Raw genomic sequence first — 21287 nt, 5'->3', positions numbered from 1 at the left:
TCCCCCCAGGTTCATAGATCTCTAAGCCTTTCATAAAGGAATGAGGTACATTCTTGCCCTACCTCACCCTTACTCTGCAAAATAGGAATCCCCCTTTGCACCCACAGTTCAGCCAAAAGCTATGGACTTGGTAGGAAGGAGCAAATCAGTCTCTGTGAATTTCCCTTCTGAAAATCAATACCACTACTTATCACAAAATAGTTTTCCTAGGGATGCCTGGGTGGCTCAGTTGGTTAAGCGTCTGCCTTCGGCTCAGGTCATGATCCCAGGGTCCTGGGATCGAGTCCCACATCGGGGCTCCCTGCTCAGCGGGGAGCCTGCTTCTCCCTCTCCCGCTCCCGCTGCTTGTGCTCTCTCTCTCTGTCAAATAAATAAATCTTTAAGAAAATAAATAAAAAATAAAAAAATAAAGTGTTCCTAGAGAGAAACAACAGGATAAGGCTAGACCCAGTAGTTCTTGTGGGACAAAGAGGACAAAAAATCATTTAAAAATACACATTTTCTTCCCTTTTTCTTTGCTACAGAGTGTTCACAATTTCACTTTACCCTCCTGGGCCACAGAGGACACCATGACTAAGCTGAAAGAATTATCAGAGTTGTCCATCCTGTCCCTCTATGGAATTCACAAGCAGAAAGAGAAATCTAGACTGCAGGGGGGTAAGTATATAAAAAAGTAAAAGGACTGTGCTAGATTTGTGGTGGACTGATGGGGGCCTGAGTGCCGTCCCACCACTAATCAGCTGTGTGACCTTGGACTGGTCCCTTCATCGCTCCTACACTGGTTTCCATTCTTCAAAATGGGGATAATAATGATACCCTCCTCACGGGTTGTAAGGATTAAAATAAATGTGTGTATTCAAAAAGTTTGGGACAAACAGTACCTGGTACATAATACACTGTCAATAAACATTATGTGTTTTCATAGTCATTAACATTACCCACTCTGGGCCTTAGTTTTCCCATCTGGGAAATGGACGCTTTGGGATAAAGCTAAAGGATCCTTTTCATCCTTTCCAGATCAAACGATTAAGGATTTTGTATCTAAGCCCCACGGAAAGCAATTGTGTCTGGCGGCCTATAGGATGAATTTTTCAAGTGGGAAATATGACAAAAGGGGCCCATTTTCCTGAGGTAGCAATTGTTAAAGTTAGTAAAACATATTTTGCAGACTAATTATGTTATGTAGATTAATACATATTACAATCGATAAATTTATGACACAGCTTAAATTTTTCCATTGGTGTTGAAAGGCATTTATTTCTCAGCGATGCCTCCTTTCAGCTGGATTTGGCCCTTCATAGCATAGGACATCCTATCATAATAAAAGTAGACCCGGGCAAGAGGCTGCCAAGCCCTTCTAATCAGGATAGGTGGGTGGAAGAGAGAAGGTAGAACCAGGCAGAACAGCAAGAGATGCTGGTGCCTCTGAGGTCAATTGTGCTGTAGGCCAAGACACCAAAGGGGGCGTCACCTGTAGGGGTTGTTAATGTAGACGTTAAAAGTGAGGATGGAGAGCAAGAGGAGGTCCATTATGTCAGTTTGACATAACAGTGAAGAAACTCTCAGCCACAGGAGATGTTCCAAGTCATAGACTCTGGACAGTTGGAGAAAAACAGAGCAATCACATCAAGACTCCAACCATTACCAGACCCTCTTCACTGTGGGGTTAGGACCAGTTCAGCAGAGCCCCAGGAGGAGACTTAGAGGCAAAGCATCCTGGCTGTTGGACCAGACTGGGCAGATGTTCACTGGACATGGCCCAGGCAGCAGCCCAATCTGATGTGTAAACAAAAAAGGAGGCAGAGGGTGGACGTTGGGCCCCATTGGCTACACATACACCAGGTCTTATTCCTGAACCACCAGGTACCAGAGGTAGGACCCAATCCCAAGTCACATCAGAGGGTGGAGACAGGGCTCTTGATTGAGTTCCCCCACCCCAGTCAAGATGGGCTGAGCAATTCAGCCCTCACCACTCAACATGCCGTCCATGAAGCAGCAAGAGCATCACCAAGCCTCTGGTTGGAAATGCAAAATCTCAGGCCCCACCCCAGATGAGCTGAATCAGAATCTGCATTCTCCTGAAATCCCTAGGCACCTCACGAAACATGAAAGTTCAGAAGCACTTCTCTAGATGCAAGAAATGCTGAAGAAATGGTCAGGGAGAGCCAGGCAGAAACTGAGAATAGTCTAATAATAGATGCAGGAGTCTGCATAGGAAGAAAAACTGGGGGATTTCCTCGCAGTTTGTTCATGTTTCCTCTTCTTGTTTTCCTTTGACTACTAGACATTGCATTTCAGGGAAGTAACTTCTCGCTCAATCCGGTTTCCCTCTCTTATGAGTGTGTTAAACTAGATTCTGTCTATTAAGAGTCCTTCCCTAAGCTGTTCTTTCAGTCTCAGACTCCAAAGGCAGGTATTTGTGTGAATGCACCTGTCCTATTTTCTGGAGAAGTCCAGGCTATTGATTGGCCAGGAAATTGTTTCCTGAGTGATCCCTGCCAAAACCCGAGTTCAGCCTATTGTTTGGATCTGGCTAGGCCAGGGAGGTTTGGCAACTGCATGCTTGTTGGATGATGAAGCCGCTAAACACAATCCTACAGAGAAAACCTGTATGGTCTGGGTGACACAGAGTCACACAGGAACATCAGGATTTTGGCATCTTCCGATCTGTGCCAAAACTTTTGTTCAATCAGTTGGTTTTAGGGATGACACAGTTTGGTACTCTGTACTCCTCCACCCACCTCCTTCTACACAGACACACACACACACACACACCCCACAAAAATTCCTAAGGTTCATTTAGGAATTTTTGATATATGGCTGGTCATATCTGTATTGATGCAAACCTCTCCTTGCTGTGCGCCCCAGGTTGGTGTAAGCTACTGCCTGCAAGCCAAATCCAGCCTGCTGCCTATTTTTTATAAATAAAATATGACTGAAACTCAGCCACATTCATTTAGGTAGTGCTATGGCTGTTTTGGGGCTTGGCCCCAAGAGGGAACTGTTATGGCCGACCATAGGGTCCACAGAGCCTGAAACACTGACTGTCTGGCCCTTTACAGAAAAAGTACACCAGCCCCTGCTGTAGCTCAAGAGTGTGGGAAGGGAAGTTTTTGTCTTCCAGTCAGTGATATTTTGTCTAGTGTATGCAGTCAGTAAATGATGCAACAGGGAACTCAGAAACTAGCCTGTGTTACAGGGTAGTCAAATGATTAAGACCTGCTGGGTTCAGAGACGTTCAGCCCCTCTGTGCACAGGGTGTGGAATCTTGGGCACGTTGCTGAATGTCTCTGAACCTCCGTGGCCCTCCCATAAAACATAATTATTGGCACGCCAGAGCCTGGGGATAACTGTGGTGGTTACCCCAGGTTCTTCTGGGGCAAGGTGGACAACCACCCCCAGAACCAAGAGCTGATATCATATCCCATTACCAACACCGAAGGCTGCTGCAGAGGCACCTGTCGAAGGACAGGTTGCTGATGGGTGATGGTGTTGTCCCTAAAGGACGCTGAGAAAGCCACCTTCTCTGAAGCAGAGTGATGTAGACCTGTTGGAGATGTGGCTTCCAGGTTCTTCTATTCTTAGTCAAGGGAGTCCCAGCATCTACAGAGAGAGCAGACCGCCTCCCTTCTTAATTAACCCTTTATGGTGCCTCTTGGTAGACAGATGAAAAAACAGTCTCTTTGTACTATTTTAGGAGCTTTTTGAGGGCAGGAGTCTGATTCACCTAGCATAGCATCTGACCCATGGTAGCTGCTCAGTGTGTTTGCTGAGTGGACCACAGAGTCGGGAATGACAGTCTGTTAACATCAATGCCCTGCTCTTTACAAAAACAAACTGGTCATTCTGAAGCCAGGAGAGTACACATGTAGTAAAGAAACCACCGGGGTGCCTGGGTGGCGCAGTTGGTTGAGCGTCTGACTCTTGGTTTCGGCTCAGGTGGTGATCTCCAGATCGTGGGATCAAGCCCCACATCCCGCTCCACATTCAGCATGGAGCCTGTTTCAGACTCTCCCTCTGCCCCTCCCCCTGTGCTCTCTCTCTCTCTCTCTCAAATAAATTAATAAACCTCAAAAAAAAAAAACCCACCAGAAATATAAGGAGTCTTCAGGTGATGGTTGTGGAAATCCCTGGGGCACCATGTCCTCAAGCCAGCACCTGCCACCCCAAGATACCGTTCAGCCTTCAGTGTCTGCCAAGAGGATGGAGACTCTGAGTTGTGTGCCTGCCCTTCACCACCTCAGGAACAACAACATGAAGGGCAAGAGCTCTCCTCTATGGAGCCCTCAGATGGAAGATGCTGGCTGCCCCCTAATAGTGATCCCCAGGGTAACCTGGAGAAATGGTCCACAGAAAATATTCCATGACCTATACAGACATCCAGAGAGCTGCTTTCTCCCATGGCCTCCCAATGGTTTGACTCCCAGAGAGTAGAAGCAAGAGGGATGAAGACAGAGTAGATGCCAGGCTGTCATTTCAGGGCTGCCCTGGAGAAGAGCACTAGCTAGCAACTGTCTGAAAAATGCCATTTGTAATTCCTTCCAAGTTCCTCAACCTCCTATCTCAAGCTTTGACAAAACCTGGGGATAGTAGGGTCCTCGTGTGTCAATCCAACTCTCCTTGCCCAGCCTGTATATGAGTGACTGTACGTCGCCGGGCCTCAGCTTTCCCACTGTAAATGGGGGATAGAAGTCGGGATTCAGTAAAATAACATAAAGCAAGACCAAAGTAATTTCTTTCCCTTTCTTAAATTTTAAGAATCATGGCAGGGAGAATCATGAAGTAGGAATTAACAAAAAGTTTAAGCCCATGTTTGGTTCAGCTCCTTTGTTGATCTGTCTTTTCTAAGGTGTCCTGGTCAGTGAGATCCTCAATCACATGAAGAGTGCAACTCAGCCATCAAACCGCAGAAAACTTGTCATGTATTCTGCAGTAAGTGTTTTCACCTCCGCTCAACATCCATTCGGTCAGACAGTGATCTCTTTAAGGCAGGAGCCTCATTTTCTTCATCATCATTTCCCTATTGCCCAGTAGATGGTAGACATTTTAGATATTGATTCTTCAGCTCTCCTAAATATGTGTATAGATGACCACCTATGTGATTGGCATTTTTAAATTGTATTTTGTTTTGTTTTTATTTTAAATTTTAATTTTAAAATTAGATACATAATTCTGGTCCTTGAGGAGCTTACAATCTAGGGCTGACAAGAAGACATAAGCACCATGCAGAGCAGTATAGAAATGCAGCGCAAGCAAGTGCTTTGGTGACGCAGAGAAGGGAAGCATCACTTCTGTTCCAAACTAAAAGCAGAGCATGAACGGGATGCGGTGATGAATGGGATGCGGGCGGGGAGTAACGATGTGGAGGTAAAACCACAGACGAAGGCCATGTTTCAAGCCTCCAGGACTGGGAAGAGAGTGGAGCCATTAACTGAGGTGCTCTTGGGCCAGGGGAATGTAACGATTTAGACAACTGGGTTTGAAATGCCAGGGAACTTCCAAATAGAAATCTCCAGGAGGCAAAGGGACTAGAAGAGAGAAGGGGAAAAAGAGCCGCAATGTGAAGTTAGAGCCAAACTGGGTGCAGAAAGAAAAAGGGAGGTCTCAGAGAAGACTTCAGCCTTGGGAGCAGAAGCCAGGGAAAGAGGCACTGTTCAGGGGGGGCAGGGAGACTGGGGGGCTACGGAGATTCAAGGGGTGCATTGAACACTGAAATGGCTGTCTGTGGAGTCTGCAATGAGCAGGGAACCAGGACACACAGTATGGGAACTCGGTTTCCCACCCACTTCTCTAGGACAGAGGATTTCTCGGGTGTGGTTTGGCTGGAGAAAGCCATGTTTTCATTCTGCAGGAAGATGGAAGGGGTGACTCCAGATACAGGGAAGTTTGTTTATCAGCAGAGGTTCTGAATGGTATAAGACAAAGAGCTCATGGACGGAACAGAGTGTGGTCCTTCCTGGAGAGGGGCTTCCGGAAACCAGTCCGTTCTGCCAGTTTCTTTAGTTTCTCATCTGGTTTCCTGTTCTAACTTGTATGATTTCTGGCAAGTTATAAATCTGTAAGTCTAGTTCTTTCTCCAGTAAATCAGTTCTGAGCCCTTTTTAATATGTGTATACTGCCATATAGTTTAGGCAACCAGATGTTATGCCCATTTTGTGGATATAGAAGCTGAGGACTTTCAAAGATTACGTAATTAATTAGTGGCCAAACTGGGACTGAAAACCAGCCCTATGCCTTCCAGCCACTCTGGGATAAACAATTAACAATTATTTTTCAGCTATGCGCTCTATCTCCTCACATTTTAACCTCTCTATCATTTATAATCTTATATGTTCTTCCCCAACTTTACTTTTTTAAGATTTTTTAATTCATTTCTTTGAGAAAGAGAGACAACACAATCAGGGAGAGGCAGAGGAAGAGGGAGAAGCAGACTCCCCACGGAGCAGGGAGCCTGACACGGGGCTCGATCCCAGGACCCTGGGATCATGACCTGAGCCAAAGGCAGACGCTTAACTGGCTGAGCCACCCAGGCACCCCTTTTCCCCAACTTTAAAATCACACATTATTCTAATCTGCAGAAGAAATATAATCTAGCATTAATATGTTCCAAAATATTTTAAAATATAATGAAAATCAATGAAACAAGCTAAAACAGAGATGTTCCACTGGGAAAAAGCATGGTACAAAACCCGAACACTAGACTCAAATTTACTTTCTTCCATTTTGGGGTTATATGACATTAAGCAAGTTACTTAATTTATCTGGGTTTGTTCATCTTTTTAATGGGAATAATGATATGTAAAAAAAAAGCGTACTGCCTCGCACACAACAGATGCTCCACCAAAATTAGTTCTTCCCTTCTAACATGGGGGTATGGCAAATTTAAGTGAATCAGAAACCATAGTTCTCTACAAGTGCTTAATACTACCCATGGAATGTACATCTGAACCAGAGGTAAAGATCAAAAATGATTTATTTCAAATCCCCACAGCATGACACTACCGTGAGTGGCCTACAGATGGCACTAGATGTTTACAATGGACTCCTTCCTCCCTATGCTTCCTGCCACATAATGGAATTGTATCTTGAGAAGGGGTAAGTATCTAAGAGGTGCTTTTCACAATTAATACCACTGGCCCCCAGGTTTTGTTATTATTGTTATTATTAGCTGAAATTTTTAAAGAAATATTTAATTTTCAGTTAGGTACATAAATTTAAAATCATAAACGGAACATCATAAAAAATAAATAAAATCATATACTATGTAAAGTAATTCCCTAAGTTAAAAATATTGCTACTTTTCCACTTTCAAATTTCATGAAACAATTTATCCAAACTCTTTGTATGCATCTTAATTTGTGTCTTCACCATTAGGGCCAATTTTGAGTCCCCTAAAACTGTTTTCCAGATATATTAACTAATAAGGGTAATTTTGGCTGCTGTACAAATGAACCTCAGGTTCTCAGAGGCTTATCCCAATGGACATTTCTTTCTCATTCATCTAATACTCCAATAGGGATGTCCCTCACTTGTGGCGCCTGGTGGCTCAGTTGGTTAAGCGTCCAACTCTTGATTTGGTTTAAGTCATGATCTCAGGGTTGTGAGATAAAACCTGACATCAGGCTCAGCACCGGCCATGGAGCCTGCTTTAGATTCTCTCTTTTCCTTTTCCTCTGCCCCTCCCCCCCTAAAAAAAAAAAAAGAGAGAGAGACGTCCCTGGCCATTAGGAGGTGACTCACCCATGGTGTAATTTGGGGACCAAGGTTCCATCTTTTTAAGGTCTATAGTAAGGCTTTAACTGCCATAGATACACTAGTGATTCCTCTTTTTTTAAAGATTTTATTGATTTTTTTGAGAGAGAGAGAGAACATGAGCCAGGGGAGAGGCAGAGGGAGAGGGAGAAACAGGCTCCCTGCTGAGCAGGGAGCCCGATGCAGGACTCAATCCTAGGACCCTGGGATCATGACCGGAGCCGAAGGCAGACGCTTAACTGACTGAGCCACCCAGGTGCCCCTAGTGATTCCTCTCTGATGGATTTGGGCAAAGTATATTGAAAGGATTCACAATTTTAAATCCATAAAAACATTCATGATTCAGGGGAAGAAGTCAAAATATCAACATTAACAGAAGTTTGGAAGAAGTTGATTCCAAAGCCCTCGTGGATGACTTAGAGGGATTTAAGACTTCAGTGCAGATGTGGTAGAAATAGTGAGAGAACTAGAACTAGAAGTGGAACCTGAAGATGGGACTGACTTGCTGCAATCTCATGATAAAACTAATGGATAAGGAATTGCTTCTTATGGATGAGCAAAGAAAATGGTCTCTTGAGATGGAAACTACTCCTGGTGAAGATGCTGGGAACATTGTTGAAATGACAACAAAGGACTGATAATATCACATAAACTTAATTGTTAAAGCAGCAGCAGGGTTTGAGGGGATTGACTCTAATTTTGAAAGAAGTTCCACTATAGGTAAAATGCTATCAAACAGCATCACATACTACAGAGAAATCATTTGTGGAAGTAAGAGTCAGTCAATATGGCAAACTTCACTGTTGCCTTATTTTAAGAAATTGCCCCAGCCGCCCCAGCTTTCAGCAACCACCACCCTGGTCAGTGAGCAGCCATCAACACTGAGGCAAGACCCTCCCAGCGAAAAGATTACCACTTGCTGAAAGCTCAGATGATGGTTAGCATTTTTTTTAGCAACAAAGTATTCTTAATTATAGACATAACACTATTGTACACTTAATAGACTACTATATAGGATAAACATAACTTTTATATGCACTGGGAAACCAAATAATTCGATTCACTTTATTCTGATATTTGCTTTATTGTGGTGGTCTGAAACAAAACCCACAATACCTCCAAGAAATGTGTGTAGTCACTTGGTCCCACCTACATGCAAGGGAATCTGGGAAATGTCACTTTTCAGCCATAACTCTATTATATGGAAAGAGAATCATGAATTTTGATCGACTATTAGTCATCTTTGCCATAGCATCTTGAGATAAAAGATGCTATTACTGGGAAAGTCATCCCAGGGTATAAGTAGTCATTCACATAATATTCGGAAGTTTTTAAAAACATATCTCTAAATGAATATTTGTGGTTACTACTGTTTATGTGGCTTTTAAAAGCAAAGTTGTTTTTTTTTTTTTTAAAGATTTTATTTATTTGAGAGAGAGGGAGACAGCGAGAGAGGGAACACAAGCAGGAGGAGAGGGAGAGGGAGAAGCAGGCTTCCCGCTGAGCAGGGAGCCCGAAGCAGGGCTCGATCCCAGGACCCTGGGATCATGACCCAAGCCGAAGGCACATGCTTAATCACTGAGCCACCAGGCACCCCAAAAGTGAAGTTTTTTTTAAAGATTTATTTATTCATTTTAGAGACAGAGACAGAGCACAAGCAAGAGGGGCAGAGAGAGAGGGAGAGAATCTCAAGCAGACTTCGCATCTAGCGCCGAGCCCGAATGGGGGCTCCAATCCCATGACCACGAGATCATGACCTGAGCCGAAACCAAGAGTCGGATGCCAAAACAACTGCACCACCCAGGCGCCCCTGAAAGTGACATTTTAGAAGACTTGTTTGCAGTTGTGAGGTTACTACCCCAAGAATGATCACTAAATCCTACTACTGTTTCTCTCCTGCCTCTTTGGCAAATGAGTCCGTAAGGCCCTCATAACTAGTTTTATAAGGTTGGCATACACCTTGTTTTTTCAAATAAAGTATCAAATATGAGGGAGTATAAGGACTTAGGTATACACCCACACTCTCTTTCTGAGGTGTAATTTTGACAAAGTCTGGATGTATATTTAAGCACATGTGTTAAATATTGCTCAGTTCCAGGTTTATTGCCTGGATACGGAAAGCAGAGATACCCTCATTCAGAGGAAAACCTAAAAGAAATCCTGAGAGAGGAAAAGAGAAAATGAAGCAAATGAGAATCATGAAGGGGAGAGAATAAGAGAAGGAAAACCCAATACCCTACCTGCCCCCCACTTCTTACTCAGAGGCTCATCAGATCACCCCAATTCCCCCAACCATCGCCTCTCAGCTCCCTCTCCAATTAAGTATCTGGTCCCCACCTCTTTTGCCCCTGGTTATCTAACAAACCAGCCCTCCCATTTCCACCCTCTGGATCTGGCCAACCTGCCCCAATCTCCCCACTCCCACACTTAAGTTAGCTAATATCTACTCACTCCTGTAAATTCTTCTCCTCTTAACTTGTGTCTTCTTAACTTCTTTTTTTTAAGATTTTATTTATTTGAGAGAGAGAGTGCGTGCATGGGGAGGGAGAGGCAGGCTCCCCGCTGAGCAGGGAGCCCAATGCAGGGCTTGATCCCAGAACCCTGGCTGGGATCATGACCTGAGTTGAAGGCAAATGCTTAACCGACTGAGCCACCCAGATGCCCCTAACTTCTTAACTTCTAACTACAGCTGACATAGGCCAGGTGGAAAATAATTCAATGGCAGTTCAACAACACAGAACTAACAGCTCCGTCTTCTACCTTCCTCCACCAGGGAGTACTTCGTAGAGATGTACTACCGGAATGAGACCCAGCATGAACCATACCCCCTCACGTTGCCAGGCTGCACTCCCAGCTGTTCTCTGATGGAGTTTGCTGAGCTGGTTGCCCCTGTGATCCCCCAAGACTGGTCCACGGAGTGTATGCCCACCAGCAATGACCAAGGTACTGGGGATGTTATGGATTAGAAAGGCAGAGTACCCTTTCTCCAGGCAGATGGTGGCTTTGAGAATATAACTCGGCCATCACCCCCAGCTTTGAAGGAAATGGGTTTGGGGTGATAATTGTCTGTTTCAGGGACCCCCAATTTCAGTCAACTCCTACCTCTCCACCAGGTCCTGCCCCCACTTGGCCTAAACTTTGACTTGGTTTTTTCAGTGTTAATAGAAAAGGACGTGTCAAAAGAGAATCAGAGATAAAGTTTAGATCAAATTTCATGGGGCTGCCATGAGCTATATGATTGGCCCCATAGAATGTTTTGGGTTTGTTTGTTTGTTTTTTTAAGAACTCCCAGCTATCACTTGAGCAGGATTAAATGAGGTCATTCTTTAAGTGTCAGAAGTGAAACAGATTTCAAACAAAATCCACAATCTAGAGTGAGAGCAAGGAAGGGAAGAAGTTAATCCTAGGCAGATGGGCAAAGGACCAGCTTATCTATTAGTTCCAGCCTTCTCACAAGGAGAGGCAGAGAAATGGATACAGTGGAGCGATCCAGAGAAATCATCTACACTGGGAAACTGGTACTATCTTTTTCTACTTATGTTAAAACGTATTGGGTAGGAAATCTGAAAAGTAAATACCTCTTTGTGTCCTTTAGCCCTGGAAAATCCATGTTACTTTTGAAGAAACCAAAAGCAAACTTGCCAGAAAACTTTGCTGTCTATAATATATACGGCAGCTCTTGGAGCACAAACATCCTAGCAAATAAGTAATTTTATTTAGGTGCACAACACATCAGAGATGAGAGCCCTACGTCAGTGGTTTCTCTTGAAGATGGTAAGAGATGTTGACTCTGGAGTTGATTTAAGAGAGAAAGTACGATGACATGTATCAGACTGGAACAAAATTAGAAATGTAAGAATGTTCTAAATGCCTCCAAGATCAAAACTCACTGGAATGTCGAAGGTATGGCTGTGTGATAGCTTTTCTGGGGACAAAAGGGATGTGTAAGGCTTTGATCCTGAGACCTTCAGAAAACCTAAGCAAGCTCACAGGTCCTGCGGAAACTACTCACTGTACAAGAAGAAATTGTGTGCAAATGACACTCTTTAGAGTCCTATAGATTTGCCGGGTGGCAGATGCAACACGTCTAGAGAACACCGTGCCACGTTACCGTTACAGATAAAGATGAAATGGTTTCTAGAGATGGTTTCTACTGGATGCCAGAGTCCAGAGCAAAGCCATTCCCTTGCCTAGTGGGTTATGGGATGACTGACATTAGACAGTGATTCATATATTTATTTGTATTATTTTTTTCCCAAGTAAATATTTGCCCCAGCGCTACCATCTAATTACCCTTCCTCCCCCGTGCATGTACCTTTCCTCCAGCAGTAAGCCAAATGTAAAAGAGTGAATAAAGTCACTAGTAGGGAGTTCAAAAACATTACTTTTATAATGAACTGTGAAAAATGTGTGTGTGTTTAATTAGAATAAAATCCTGGAAGGACAGATTTGAGGGGTTCTAGTTTTGTTTGGGGATTTTATTTTAATGTAACCAGAGGGAAAATATTAATGTAAAGTAAAAATGATTTTGACTGGCTTAGATGAATATTTTACATTGAAAATGTATTTAGTTTGGACTTTACTGCTTCAGAAAAAGGCTAAGCTGATGGATGGCTCTACTTCATCTATTAAAGGGGAACTTGCAAGAAAACACCCTTGGAAAATGTACAATGTAGTGGGGAAGCAAAAAGATACAGATTACACAGAATAACAAGGCTTATATCTTATGACTACAAGGGTTGCTAGGGGACAAGAGTTAACTGGATTCAGAGGGAGGGAGTCAGTAAGGAATGGCACGAAAGGCTACCTGTAAGAGGTAAGAGCTGCACCATCTGAAATCAGTTTGGATGGCGGTTTCTAATGGTGTGGTACAAGGTACTAGAAAGCCATTTATCAAATGTCTTAGTGGCTTGAACCTGGAAAGGGTAGGGGAGTTACTCAGCAGAAGATTCTGGGTCGGGGCACCTGGGTGGCTCAGATGGTTAAGCATCTGCCTTCGGCTCAGGTCATGATTCCAGGGTCCTGGAATCGAGCCCCACATCGGGCTCCTGGCTCAGCAAGGAGCCTGCTTCTCCCTCTCCCTCTGCCTCTCTCCCTGCTCGTGCTCTCTCTCTCTGTGTCTCTGTGTCTCAAATGAATAAATAAAATCTTTAAAAAAAAAGAAGAAGAAGAAGAAGATTCTGGGTCCAAGGAGATTCCCACAGGTTTCCCTCAAGGGGCCAATTCTAATAAGATAAAATATCATCTCCACAAAAGCAAGGATGTTTATCTGTTGTGTTCTCTCTTATATCTGTCCTCAGAAATACCTGTGCCTGACATGGATTAGTGCTCAATAAATATTTGCTCGAGGAATGTATAAATTACTTACCTTTCCTCCCTGAACCTACTGTCTTGTCTCTATCTTGATTAGTAGTAATCCCCAGTAACCCGGGAGTTACTTTGGATCTCATCCTCTCCTTTATTCTCCATAGCCAATCTATCACCTCCTCTTATCAAACCTATGTGTAGAGTGTTTATAAAGTTCTTTTCAAGACACCAGTATCAGGGCACCTGGGTGGCTCAGTCGTTAAGCATCTGCCTTCAGCTCAGGTCATGAGCCCAGGGTCCTGGGATCGAGCCCCACATCGGGCTCCTTGCTCAGCGGGGAGCCTGCTTCTCCCTCTACCCCTCACCCCACTCGTGCTTTCTCTCGTGCGCACTCTCTCTCAAATAAATAAATAAAACCTTCAAAAAAAAAAAGATACCAGTATCAACAACTCAGTATTCAAAAAGAGTGAAACTAATTACAAAATATGTCAATAAAACGAAAACTTAGGGATTGTGCTGGAGCCAGCGCTTACCAACCTCAAGAGTGGAATGTGCACATCCCTTCCCAACTCTGAATTCAAAGACTTGACTTCAGCAGTGTGAAATTGGTCATGGTGTCAGAGCAGGAGCATTTTCACCACAGAAATCAGCATATGCCACACATCAAAGTTTTATTTTTTGTGTTTTTGATCCAGTTTACTAGCACACCACTGGTTTTAGCTCATAGGGAGCTTATTAAGAGTCTATAGCATGAGGGGCGCCTGGGTGGCTCAGTCGTTAAGCGTCTGCCTTCGGCTCAGGTCATGATCCCAGGGTCTTGGGATCGAGCCCCACATCCGGCTCCCTGCTCAGCGGAGAGCCTGTTTCTCCCTCTCCATCTGCCTGCCACTCTGCCTACTTGTGCTCTCTCTCTCTCTGTCAAATAAATAAATAAAATCTTTAAAAAAAAAAAAAAAAAGTCTATAACATGAGGTGGTCTCCAACAAAGTGAATTCAATAACTGAACTCCTTTAAGGAAAAAGGGTTAGATTTGTTCTGTGGTCTCAAAGAGTGATGCTTGGGGCAGCAGGTAAAAATTTCAGAAAGACTGTGATCAGTGTTGGGTAAAAATTTCAGAAAGACAGACTGTGATCAGTGTTGGGAAATTCCTGGAACAGGAAGTCCTATTTGCCTTGACAGAGACACCATTAAGCAGGCCAAAGTACACAAGGTTATAGGCATTGAATGATTCCTTAGTAGGGCCACAAAATTTAGCAAATAAAAGTATAGGGTGCTCAGATACATTTGAATGATAGCTTTAACTGCTGGATTTTTATATGTTGGGGGGGAAAAAGATGGTTACAGAACATTTCGGGTGTCCTGAGAAAGCCAATACAGAAAGCAGGACAGACCATTAAATACAGGACAAATCTTGGACAGGCAGAATGCCTGGCAACCCCGCCACCCATGAAATCCTACCCATCCCTGTGAGCAGTGTTATTCACCAGTGCTAGTAGACCCAATCAATTTCATTCTCCTATCAACTAAATTAAGCAGAATCTTTGCTGGGAAATTCCTAAGTCTAAGTTCCATACTATGTTACTTGAAAATGATAAAATTCTTTCTTTAGAAAATACTTTCTTGGGACTTTCTTGGGTGGCTCTATCGTTAAGCATTTGCCTTCAGGTCAGGTCATGATTCCAGGGTGCTGGGATCAAGCCCCGCATTGGGCTCCCTGCTCAGTGCAGAGTCTGCTTCTCCCTCTCCCTCTGCCACTTCTCCTGCTTCTCTCTCTCTCTCTCAAATAATTAAATAAAATCTTTTAAAAAATTTAGAAAATACTTCCTTAATTCCAAAATTTTACTGACACTGTCAGACTTTCTTTGCTAGCCCTCTCCCAAACCCTCTCTCAATCTCCAACATCACATGTTTAGTGGGAAGGAGAATTACTGGTGGGAAGCTCTAGTTTCCCCTTATAATCTTTGTAAAGCTGAGACTCTGCAGTAAATATGCACATGCCCAAGGCAAGATCCAGACCTTTTTCCTCCTTGACTCTTCAGACAATGCCTAGAATCTGGTACCTTCAGTCAAAATTTACTAATTGAATAAATGTTCAGCCCTGGGTTGTCTGGGTGGCTCAGTTGGTTAAGCGTCCCACTCTTGATTTCGGCTCCGGTCATGATCTCAGGATTGTGAGATCCAACCCCAGGTTGGGCTCCCTGCTCAGCAGGGCATCTGTTTAAGATTCTGTCTCTCCCTCTCCATCTGCCTCACCCACCACTCTGTCTCTCTCTCTCTCTCTCTCTAAAAATAAATTAATTAACTTTTAAAAATAAATAAATAAATGTTCAGCCCTTCATACTTAGCCTGACCTCTTCATGGCTGGACCCAGATATCAGAAGCCTAGAACCTAACTGTTCAATAAATAGGGGAGAAAAGCTATTAATGAGCCTCAAATGTGACTGTACTATAAAGACCCAGTCACTGACTACATATACATATGTATATGCCAATTTGTCTATGTTATATGGTTGTTTTCCACATAGTTACCTTGGCATTCTCTTGTTCCCCCATTGCTATTTAGAGCCCCTGTTCCATGATACCCCTTCCAGCACTTCCCCTCCCTCAGAGAGAAGGCCAATTACAGCACCTGTTTCTCATTCTTGTTGCCACTATCATCAGTTTCCCAGGACATGTGTCATCATTCATTAATGACATTGGGAACTTGCTTTGGTATACACCAACTCACTCCTTACTCCCTGTCCTCATCTAGGCAATTCTGATATCACAATAGTGGTCCATCCCATACCCTGCCCACCACAGCAATATCCAACCTAGATTAAACCAACCACACAGTTTCTGCATTCTGAACAGCTGAGTGAAGCAGAAGCCTATTGTTACCACTGCAAATTAGGAATATTGAAATTTCTATTCCAACCCCAGCTGGATCTTTCAACACTGCTTGGCAAACGTATTCACCCTTACTGGACTCTTTTCCTATATTCTACAGGAAAGCCTTGTTATTTTCCCCAAACTTTTAATTCCATCTTGGCTTCTTTAATTCTTATGAGATATCCTGAGAAGAGAAAGATAGTCCCTTGAAAAGTCTTTTAGGTTCTCCTGTCACTACCTCAAAATATCTTAGTAGCCCAAACCTGCCTTTTCTGCTGCCCCTCAGGAAAACATGTTCCTCCTTGAGTTACCTAACTCCTTTCCTCATGCATATGATCCCACCCCTCATCTCCTGGGACCTCGATGAATCTTAGCTTCATTTTACTTCCTCTGCACTGGCTTCCTTCTACTAGGAACATGCCCAAATCTCTCATCAAAGAACAGCTTCAAGCACCTGCTCTCACTTTCTTCAATCCCAATTTTCTTGAACTAATCATTTACATTCTGTATTTCCTCATCTCTCTCTCACTCCTGAACTTTTCGAAAAAATTACGTTCTTCCCTCCATCTCTCTTTGGAAACATCCCTTTTGAAAGTCACTGGTGCCTAATTCAGCAACTTGTCTTCATTTTCCTACCAATATCACATATCCCCATTTTACAGAGAAGAAAACTGAGCCTCAGAAAATAACATGCCACAAGTGGTAGGGTCAGAATTCAAGCCTCACACTCGTCAACACCATAGTTCTACTGTATCATTTTCCTTCTCCATCCTACACTGGCTTGTTGACTATCCATCCCTCTGGGACAAAATTCCCAAAAATTAAATTAGTGGATCAAAGAATATGAATATTTAATAAACAGTTGCTATTTTTTGAGTACCTATTATGTACCTAATAGGTGCCTATGGAGGAAGCATTAAGTCTGCTGAGGAAACAGTAACAAGACAAGAAAATTGTCCCCATGTGACCTAGACCCCTTGGCGAGGTGGGGGAGGGAGGCAGGCAAGGAGGACAGGGAGATAAAGAATTAAACAAGCCCTGGGCGCCTGGGTGGCTCAGTCGTTAAGCATCTGCCTTCGGCTCAGGTCATGATCCCAGGGTCCTGGGATCGAGTCCCACATCGGGCTCCCTGCTCGGCAGGAAGCCTGCTTCTCCCTCTCCCACTCCCCTGCTTGTGGTCCTGCTCTCGCTCTCTCTCTCTCTGTCAAATAAATAAATAAAATCTTTAAAAAAAAAAAAAAAAAAAGAATTAAACAAGCCCTAATGGTTTTAAGTATGGTGAATACTATAATAAAGGACATATGGGAAAGGCAATTCGCTTAAGTCTAAAAGGTCAGAGAAGACATTTCAAAGGGGGTGATGTTTAAACCAAAGCCTGAAGGAGAGAAAGAATTAACTGGGTGAGTGGAGGTGAGGAAAGATGAAAATGTTACAAACAAAAGAAAATGTGTAGAAGCCCAAAGGCTAGAGACAGCATGGGGCATTTTAGGAATTAGAAGGAGTATGTCTGGTTAGAGCGCAAAGATGCTGAGGAGGTGGGCATTAAGTGTCTCAGGTCAAGTTGAGTAGCTCTGGCCATTAAAAGGTTTTAGGCAGAAAGGAGCACCTGGGTGACTCAGTCGGTTAAGGTCATGATCCCAGCGTCCTGGGATGGAGCCCCCAAGTCAGGCTTCCTGCTCAGCGGGGAGTCTGCTTCTCCCTCTCCTGCCCCTCCCCCTGCTTCCTCTCCCTCACTCTCTCTCAAATAAATAAAATCTTTAAAAAAAAAAGAAAGGTTTTAGGCAGAGGACCTATGACGGGACAGGCTTCTTGTTTTAGAAAGACCTCTGCCTTCAGTGGGGAGCATGGCCTGGAGAGCAGTGGGACTGCAGGCAGGGAGCATGGCTGGGAGGCTGTTGCAGTCATCCAAGGATGAGAGTGAGGGCAGACTTGTTCAAAGGGGAGAGAGGAAGTGTAGACAGGACTTGGGGAGTAACAGCAAGAGGAAGAGGCTTTTAATACTTACTGCCAAAATAGTTTTCAGAAAAGGAGTGCTGATTCACACTGCCTTCAGCAGCCTTCTCGTGTTCCCATGTGGTGAGAGGGCTTTCAGTCATTTCCACCACTGTCTCTTTGCAGTAAGATACGACGGATCACTCCCTCTTTTTCTCAGATTCTAGAACATTACTCTGTCAAACTCACAAAATCCTTCACAGTACAAGGTAGTGTATAATTTAAAAAATTAAGGAGAGAGAGGGAGAGAGAGAATCTCTCCTGAGTGTTTTCTATGTCCTCAGACTCATACCTTCCTCCAGCCCCCTAAATGATCAGGTCCTTGGTGCCCTCACTCCACCCTCCCCATGGGCCACTATTACCCAGGCCTTCATCTTCTACACCTACAATCCTTATTTCCATGTCTCCATACAGAAGACCTGTTTTTTCCAGCTGCCTATTGACCCTTTCTACGAGGATAATAAGCCTACATTTGAAATGAAATTTATTATCTCCTCCACTCCAAACTGACCCTTTTTAATGTGTTTCCAATCTCAGTTCATAGCCTAATCATCTTCTTCACCCAAACTAGAACCCATGAGTGGCCGTGATTCCACTTCTCTTTGACCAGTACATTTAGTCCACGACAGAGCTTGTCGGTTCTACTTCAGGAGTATGCTAGAATTCCCTCATCCGCATCGTCAGGACCACATGTCCAGCACTGAGCCCTCAGTATCTTGTCAAAGGCATTTCTATAGTCAGCAGGCCTAGAGTGTCTCCACCATCCTATCTTTCTCTGCAGTTGTTTTCTTGTTTTAAACACAAATTGGGCCATGTCACTTCCATGTGTCATACTTGTTGATGATTTCCACGTGCCCCATGACAAACCAGACCTTCAAAGACCTAGGCCCCAACCTACCTCTCTGGTCTCAACTCACCAGGAACTATACTCAGCCACGTGCAGCTGCTCATTGGCACTCTTGTGCAACTCATTCTGTCTCATGGCAAAGTCTTATTTACTTCAAAGTCCAGCTCAAATCTTAGCATTTTCTGAGAAGGCTTTCCAACCTCTTTCTCTTCTAAATAGAAAGCTTTGTATTAATCTCAGCTTTTTCTCTACTCCAATGGCAAGTCTTTTACACTTTTATTTTACTATTTATCACATGATCTCATAATTGTCTATCTGGTTCTCCCACTAGATATTGATGATCCCAAAAGCAGGGATCATGGAACCCCAGAACCCAATACTGGGTTAGGCCAATAGGTGGCCTAGCATATGGTGTGTGCCCACTGCATGTCTGGGAAAGAATGAAGGAGGAAAAAAGATTGAGAAAACATATTCCATGGGACTACTATGACAACATAGCCAAAAAAATTGAAAATAAATTTCCAAATACAGAAAGTCACCCATGAACATTAATTTTAAAGATTCATTAGTCTCTGCCTTCTTCCCTCATTTCCATTTATTCCTTTCCTTCCTTCCTCAAGTCTATTCAGTTCCCTCCACCTTTATATTAACTCCATTCACAGTGGTAATGGCACCTGTCCACCAGGATCTAATTTTATTAATATTCACCTTCTCATGATGCTAAGAGGCATCCTGACATCATGAGAAAAGCACTGAACTATGAATTGAGAACCTGTGAGTTCTTTCCACAAATATTTATTGAGCACCTGCTATGTGCCAGGTACTATTCTAAGTGCCTGGGATACATTCATGAACAAAAAAGACAAAGATTTCTGCCTTCATGAAGCTTATGTTCTATTAGAGGGAGAGAGGGATGGGTAATAAATAATAAACATAATAAATAAATACTTTGGAAGGTGAGAATCCCAAGTGCCAAGCTGGGGGTTGGTGTGGGGAAGGGGCATATTGGTTGCACCTTTAAATAGAAAGCCTTCACTGAGAAGATGAAATTTGAGGAGTGCCTGGGTGGCTCAGTTGGTTAGGCATCTGACTTTTGATTTCAGCTCAGGTCCTGATCTCGGGGTTGTAGGATCGAGCCCCACATCGAGCTCCAGTTTCAGCAGGGAGTCTGCTTCAGATTCTTTCCTTCTGCCCTTCCCCCTGCTTACTCGCTCTCTCTCCCTCTCTCTCTCTCTCTCAAATAAATAAATCTAAAAAATAGAAGAAGATGAGATTTGAGCAAAGAAGGTGATGGAGTTACCTAAGCAGAGATTCATGAGCAGAGCATCTAGGCGATGGTAGCAACTACAGCAAAGGCAGTAAATGGGTGTGTTTCTGGCATGTCTAAGGAACAACAAGAAGGCCCATGTGGACAAAAGAGTAAGTGAAGGGAGAGTGGTAGGAGAGGAACTCCAAGAGGTTAATCAGGCCGGATGATATAGTCTCATAAACTGTTATCATTAGGACTTTGGCTTTCATTCTGAGTGAGATGAGCATTCATTGCAGGCTTTGTTTCAAGTAGAGGAGTGTCATGATTTGACTTGAAGTCATTTGGCTGCTGTGTTGAAAATAGATTGTAGGGGAGAAAGGATAGAAACTAGGGAACAAGTCAGGAGGATGTTGTAATAATTCTGGCAAAAGTTGATTATGGTTCAAAACAGGGCGGTGGCAGAGAAGGGGAGAAATCCCTGGTTTCTGGATATAGTTTTTGGTAGAACCAACAGGATTTCCTGACAGATTGATTGCAGAATGTGAGAGAAAGAGAGGAGTCAAGGAAGTTTCCAAGACTTTGGGGCTGAGACGCTAGAAGAAGGAAGTTTCCATCAACTGAAATGGGGAAGGCTGCAGGAAGAACAGAGTTTGGGGTAGGGGAGGACACAAGGGAATCAGGAGTTTAGTTTTTGGACTTTTTGAGATTGAAATGCCTATTAGATGTCCAAGGGAATATGTCAAGCACACAGTTGGATATATGAGTCTTGAGTTTGGGGAAGATTTAAATTTGGAAGTCATTAGTGGACAGAAGGTTTTTAAAATCATGAGACTGATAAGCCCACATATTCCAACCCAAATACAATTATTTGCTTATCCTTAGCCAAATTATCTAATCCCTCTACTTTTTTTTTTTTCATCTCTGCAATGATAAGGTTAGGTTAAATAAGTGATTTTCAACTGTGTTCCATGGAGCACTAGGGCTTCTGTAGACAGAGCTGCCAGGATCGGAGAGATGTTTGCTCTCCTACTGTCTAAGCCAACAAGCAATCCTTTATTTTTAGTGAAGATCAGACATACATTTAGAGATGGTACAAATTTATATTTGTGATGTATACAGTATCATGGACTAAGGTGTGTGTGTGTGTAAGGTAATTTTCCAGATAAAATAATGAATAGCATCTCATAAAAAATGACCCCATATATCTTTCCATGACTGGTCAGCTATGAAAGGGATATGTATAAATAAAGGTACAGATTAGCAATAGTA

General features: G+C 43.4%; 1 protein-coding gene across 6 annotated transcripts in view; it reads left to right on the top strand.

The window, feature by feature from the left end:
- ACP3 (acid phosphatase 3) overlaps positions 1-21287 on the top strand; it is a 65458-nt gene that overhangs the window by 21515 nt on the left and 22656 nt on the right. For 4 of the 6 annotated variants that reach the window (XM_078071763.1, XM_078071765.1, XM_078071766.1 and 1 more), the window contains 4 exons: positions 525-657; positions 4850-4932; positions 6992-7095; positions 10526-10695. In XM_078071763.1, the coding sequence (XP_077927889.1) occupies positions 525-657; positions 4850-4932; positions 6992-7095; positions 10526-10695 (490 nt within the window). Of the gene's footprint in view, positions 1-524; positions 658-4849; positions 4933-6991; positions 7096-10525; positions 10696-11347; positions 12201-21287 lie in introns of those variants that run through there. The other 2 variants (XM_078071762.1, XM_036089934.2) reach the window with 2 other exon arrangements.

Source organism: Halichoerus grypus, chromosome 1, assembly GCF_964656455.1.
Source record: "Halichoerus grypus chromosome 1, mHalGry1.hap1.1, whole genome shotgun sequence".
NCBI lineage: Eukaryota > Metazoa > Chordata > Mammalia > Carnivora > Phocidae > Halichoerus > Halichoerus grypus.
The sequence above is the reverse complement of the archived record's forward strand: the minus strand, read 5'-3'. Positions and strand labels throughout refer to the sequence as shown.